Consider the following 6,050-nt stretch of genomic DNA (forward strand, 5'->3'; position numbering starts at 1 on the left):
TTGTTTCAGCACGAAGAAGAAGAAGAGAGGAACTAGAAGAAGAAGAAGGGAGAACAAGCAGGAGAGAAGGTAGAGAGAGAGAGAGATTAGGAGCGAAAAAGAAGAAGAGAGAGAGAAGTTGTATTGTATGTGATGTGTGTAAAGCCTTACCGTACAGTCGGCGTGGAAGTTCGTTTGCTTACAGCATGCATATCCCCAGGTATGTGTGGCAAGATTATACCAGGAGCCATAGACAGAAGTATGACTCCCCACATACACATCTTCTTCATATTTCGACTTGACGAACGCACGCCGAAGACTCCGCCCACTCTTACACACTCTACACACATAGAAACATAAAAGAGAGGAAGAGGAAGAGAAAGAAAAAGAGAAAAGAGAAGGAAGGAAAGAAAGAAAAGAAGAGAGAGAGAGACTTATACTTTCCGCAGGAGGTAAATATCTTACGTGCGTGTGGATATACAGAAGCCCTGCATGCAAAACACTTCCTCTCCCTCTCCATGGAGGTGTATATACACACAGATATACGTATACATACACTTACATGAATATATATAATATATAACGATGTAGTGTGTACATACACTTGGGGCGCGTATATACATCTCTATAGAGCGAGAGAGAAGTGAAGAGAATAGAAAGAAGTAGTCTAGAGCAGAAAAGAAGAAGAGAAAGAAGGGCATCAAAAAGAAAGAGGGGTGAGGGGAAGAGAGAAAATTCCATTCAGTCTGACTATTACTGATAGGTAGATTGAAGATCGTAACCTAGATTCAAGATAGATACAGAAAGGATCAAGGACAGACAGTGAGATGGATAGATAGAGAGATCGACTTTTTCTTTTGACAACAAGAAGAGAACCTTCACGAGCTTTGCAAGAGTCAAGAAGACCCTTCACTCTCTCTGTCTCCGTGTGTGTGTGAAGATGAGAAAGAAAAGAAAAGAAAGACAAAGCAAACATTCTGCTGCCCTAGCTCTTTCTTTCTTTCTCTCTCTCTCTCTCTATCGTTCTATCTCTATCGTTCTATCTTCTTCTTCTTTTTACTTCACTGTCGTTTCTATTCTCTACGAAGAAAAAGCACGCAGCCTAAAGAAAGAAAGGAAAGAAATTTAGAGAGATAGAGAGATAGATTGAAGATAGATGAGTGAGTTTTCTTTCTCGATTTTCTATCTTTTCTTCCTTTTCTTCATCTTCTTCTTCTTCATCTTAATTATCTTTATCTGAATTGCTGGCTTACGTTCCGTCTCTGGAGTATTCAACGTAGGCCTCTGTCTGAGAATAGAGAGCTCTCGGGTCTGCAGTCAGATGCTCTCCCCCTCCATACTTCTCCAAAAGCGACCTCTTCTTCTCTTCCTCCAAAGCCTAACAAAGAGTGAGAAAGGAGGAAGAGAGAAAGATCAATCAAGAAGTATAGACAGACCAACGATAAATAGATTAAAGACGAAGGGATACACACAATAGCTGCTGGTCCAAGAATGCATAGGTAGATGAATAGATTGAAGAAAGATACATAGATTAAAGACAAATTAAAGACGAGGAGATTGAAGATAGATAGACTGGTAGATTAAAGATAAAAAGATTCAAGACAGATACATAATACAGTCAAGAGAGAGAGAGAGATAGAATAAAGATACATAGATGGACTGAAGACACGCAGATAGATACATGGATAGATTAGAAATAGACTAGAGATCGACAGATCAAAACGACCTAGATTCGAGACAGACAGAGAGAGAGAGAGAGTGATGGAACGAGGATAGAAAGAAAGAGGGTGTGTGTGTGTGTGTGTGGATTTACTTTCTTTTTGTCTGTGTGCTGCTGGTAGAGCTTTTCGAGTTGCGTGGGCTGTGCGTTGAAATGCACCTGCGCCCCATGCTTATACGCCTCCCATGCAAATACCTAAAAGAACAAGAAGAAGAAAAGAAAAAGAAGAAAAGAAAGAAGGAACAAGAAGAAGAAGAAAAGAAACTGCAGAGAAAACTACAGAAAGAAAGAACGAAAGAAGCAGAGATGGTGCATGTAGAAGACCTCTCTATTCTCTACGATGTGAGGTGTACATACACTAGAGAAGACGAACAAAAGGAGTGGAAACATGATGGAAAACGAAGTCCACATAAAAAAGAAAGAAAGAAAGAGTGAGAAAGAAAGAAAGAGAACGAAATCTTTGTCGAAACGTCTCCTTTGACTTAGCTACAAGGAGAAACATAAGACTCTACTTTCTTGATTTGGTAAAGAAACCTAGTGTCTTTCTCTTCTTCTTGAAGCATAGCGAGACATATGAAAAGATAAGAAGAAAGAAAAGCAGGAGAAGAGAAAAAAGGAATAGAAGAGAGAAAGCGAAAATTCCGTCCTTATCATAAGGTTAAACAGATCACTCAGGAATCGTCAGTGCTGAGATAAGACGAAGAAGAAGAAAGAAGAGAAAAGGAAAAGAAGGCAAAAGAAACAAACAAGACAAAAAGAAAAAGAAGAAACGAGAGGAAAAAGGAACAAGTGTGCGAGCTAAGAGACAAATAAAGAGATGAATAAAGCTTCAGGTGTATATACACCTCAACTTCACTGATACACCTTCAATAGTCAAAGCATCCTCTCCACATAGAGACACACATACAGAAAGAGATATCCACACATAAGCATAGATATAGACATATGCTTCTACGTATGTATACACATGTATATATGCATGTATATAGATATGTATGCACATAGGTAGACATGTGGATGGAGCTGTCGTGTGAAAGAGCCGCGCAGGCAACTCAAGAGAAGACGCGAGACGGTAAGCGAAGAGAAAGACCAGTCCGTGAACGAGGGAGAGAGAGAGAAGCTTTCTTTGCTTATTTCTGTTCCCCTCCTTGTCCGAAAGGTGTGTTTGATCTAAATAAGAAGATCGCCACCCTCTCTCAATTGAAGCAACTGACTCTACCTGTAATTTCTGAGCGTCAAGGACGTCTCCAGTAGTTCTTGCGCGGTTATCTCCCTGGAAGAGAGACGGGGCCATTCGATCGTGAGAATGATGCCGACGACCTTCCTCGTCTCCCTGCTGCTGTGCCTGCTGCTGCTGCTGTTGGAGATTCTCGAAGGGATTTCCTCTCATACTGCGACTTTTCGGGTCGTAGAAGGCGCTATTGACATCGAGATTGAGAAGATACTTGGCGGTATCTTCACGAATTCTCAAATTCTTCGTGGAGATGCGGTATCGGTCGTCATTCGAGGCAACAGGAGCAGAAGTCTGATCGAAGTCGTGCTGTTTCACGTCGTCTTCGTCAGAAGAAGAAGAGGAAGAAGAAGAAGTATCACTATCTGACGTATGACTTTCTTCACTTGTATCTGTGGAATCTCGATGCTCCTCTCCTTCGCCATCTTCCTTGGTGTTCTTTTCTCCTTTCTTTCTTTTCTTCTTCTTCTTTTCCGCGTCTTCTTCTTCTTCTTTTTCCTCTTCTTCGTCACTTGTATCTTCTGTCTCTGTGTGACTACCGCCACCATTTTCTTTCTTCTTTTTCTCATTCTTCTTTTCACCTTCTTCTGGATTGGATTCCTCCACCCCATTCTCATCTTTCTCCTTTCCTGTCTCGCCATCTTCTTCTTCTTTTTCTTGATCTCCTCCTCCCTTCACGTTGTCTCCTTTCTTCTTTTTCTTTTCTTGTTCCTTCTTCTTTTCTCTCTCTTTCTTTTCGAGTCTTCTCTTCTTTTTGAACTTTCTCGTTTGCTTCTTCAGATGATCCAACTGACTCTGGAGTTCCTGCGCTTTTCTTCGCTTTCTTTCCACTTCAGCTAATTCGTAGTCTCGTATGACCCAGCGATACTCGGAGGGATCATATCCTGCATATCGGTCTCTCTTCCCGTCAAAGGAGAGCTTTAGATCAGTGAGAACCTCTTCATCCTCACACAAGTTCTCGTTCGTAAACTTGGCTTTCTTCATGCGAGGTCTCTCTGTACATTCTTTCTCCGTATGCGTCTTCGCTCCGCAGTTGGCGCAGGCGCCTCTTTCATACTTAATTCTTCTCTTCTTCTCATCTTCATAAAGAAGAGAAGAAGTCTTCTTTCGGCCTCGATCATACCAGATGGAAATATCTTCTTTCTCGGCTGGACGGTATCTCTGGTGTTTCAGGCCAGGCTTCTGTTGGTGTAAATACCATGGGGCTTTACTAATGTATTGAGGAATGTGCGGATTGATGGCATTCCCTTCCTCATCCTTCTCAGGCTCCGCCGTCCCTGCCTTTCGAGCCTCTTCAAGCTCCTTTGCTTTGCGCGCATCTTCACGGGACTGAAAATTCGACGTAGATAGCACACTAGACATCTTCACAAAGAAAAAGAAAGAAAGAAAAGGTGAAAAAGTCCATGAAGGATGAAATTTTGAAGGAAGAGAAAGAGACGGAAGGGATGGATGGGAGAAGTTGAAAAAGAAGAAAGACAAGAAGAAGAAGAAAGAGAAGACGATCAGAAAAGGATGAAAGGAGAGGAAGAAGAGGAAGTGTGGATGTTCTCCATTGTGAAAGCGAGATAAAAGATGTGGGAGAAGAAAGAGAGAAATAGTTGAAAAGGCGTATGACAGGTAAGAGAGAAAGATAATGGAAAGAGAGAGAAAAGAAAGAAAAAGAAAAGAGTTGATCTACATCGTCGTGGCTATGATCACGAGAGAGTGAAATAGCGAAGAGTTGAAAGCAACAACATGTGAAAGAAATCCTGTCAAAAGAGAAAGGAGGAAGAAGAAGAAAAAGAAAGAAAGGTGAAGAGAGCAAGCACCCTCATAACCGAAGACCCTAAGGACATCAAGTAAGGAAAATTAAATTCTCCAGACAAAGATAAGACACACAAAAGCCAAAAGAAAACAAAGAAGAAAAAGGGTAGGGGAGAAACACAAGAAAAGAAAGAAAGAAAGAAAAACGACAAGAAGACGAGGAGGAGGAGGAGAAGAAGAAGCTCTTCCTTTCCCCGGATCAGGGGGAGATTCAATTCTTTCTCGCGCGCAAGAAGAGAATGGAAAGAGTAAGAAGGAGCGAAAGAAAAAGAAACCTTCTTCTTCTAGGAGAGAAAGACTCTTGTTTCTTCCAAGTGGAGAAAAGAAACGAATAAGATCGATTGCGTAGAGATGAAGAAAGATCAATTCTTAAACAAGCAGAAAGAAGAAGCGCGGAAAGAAAGGAGAGGAGGGTCTCTTCTTTCCTAGGCCAGATGAGCCAGTGCCGACGAAGAAGAAGAAGAAATGCAGAGAAACAAAACAAAAGAAAGATAGGAAAGAAAGATTTAATAGATGACCTTGACAATGAGAATAATCGTAAGGAGAATACACTAGGACAACGGAGCAGAAAGAAAGGAAAAGAAGGGAGAAGAGAAAGAAAGAGAAAACGCTGCAAAGCCTGCTGAGAAAGAGGAGAAACTTGTAGACAAAGACAAATACCACAAGCCAGAAATGACGAAGAAAGAGAAGAAACAAGAAAAGATTGGATTCTAATTCCTTCTCCGGCGGACTTGAGAAAGGAGAGAAAAAGAGAGAGAAGTCACTTACTTGAAAGGCTCTCGAACTGCATGCGTTTTCTTTCTTTCTTTTTCATTAACAAGGAGATGAACAAGTTTTCTCATCCATCTTTCTTTCTTCAGCAATCTCTGTTTCACCTCTCTTTCTACGATCCAGAGATGCGTGTCTCTCTCTCTTCGTAGTCTGTATCTGTAGGTTCTACCTCTCTTTATCTCTTCTTTTTGTCTATTTCTTTGTTCCTCTGTCCCTGAGAAGTTCTCTCAATGGAGAAGGAGAGGATCGATCGTATGAGAGAACTAAAAGATAGAGAGAGAGTGAAAGATATGAATGAGGGGAGAAAGAGAAAGAAATAGATTATGAGAAAGAAAGAAAAACTAGGAGAAAGAAAGGTGTCTCTCTCTTAAACAAAAGAGGAATAAGAAAGATATTTTATATCGATCGACCTCCTCCCCTATTTCAACTCTACATCTATCTAAAGATATCTGTCTATCATCCCCTGTCTCCTCAAGAGAGATAGACAGATAGATTAAAGATAGGTAGATAGATTAAAGATAGGTAGATAGAGTAAAGATAGGTAGA

The 6,050-nt window shown here is 40.9% G+C and overlaps 1 protein-coding gene across 1 annotated transcript in view; it reads right to left on the reverse strand.

Annotated features, from left to right (window-relative positions):
* The window catches only part of CSUI_010727 (slu7 splicing factor), a 10,463-nt gene that overhangs the window by 1,428 nt on the left and 2,985 nt on the right, over positions 1 to 6,050 (reverse strand). The window contains exons 2-5 of the mRNA XM_068070829.1: positions 2,919 to 5,656; positions 1,793 to 1,894; positions 1,233 to 1,357; positions 151 to 319 (exon numbers count right to left, since the gene is read on the reverse strand). Of these exons, the coding sequence (XP_067917195.1) occupies positions 151 to 319; positions 1,233 to 1,357; positions 1,793 to 1,894; positions 2,919 to 4,292 (1,770 nt within the window). The 5' untranslated portion in view covers positions 4,293 to 5,656. The remainder of the gene's footprint in view (positions 1 to 150; positions 320 to 1,232; positions 1,358 to 1,792; positions 1,895 to 2,918; positions 5,657 to 6,050) is intronic.

Source organism: Cystoisospora suis (assembly GCF_002600585.1).
Source record: "Cystoisospora suis strain Wien I chromosome Unknown contig_8100, whole genome shotgun sequence".
Lineage (NCBI taxonomy): Eukaryota > Apicomplexa > Conoidasida > Eucoccidiorida > Sarcocystidae > Cystoisospora > Cystoisospora suis.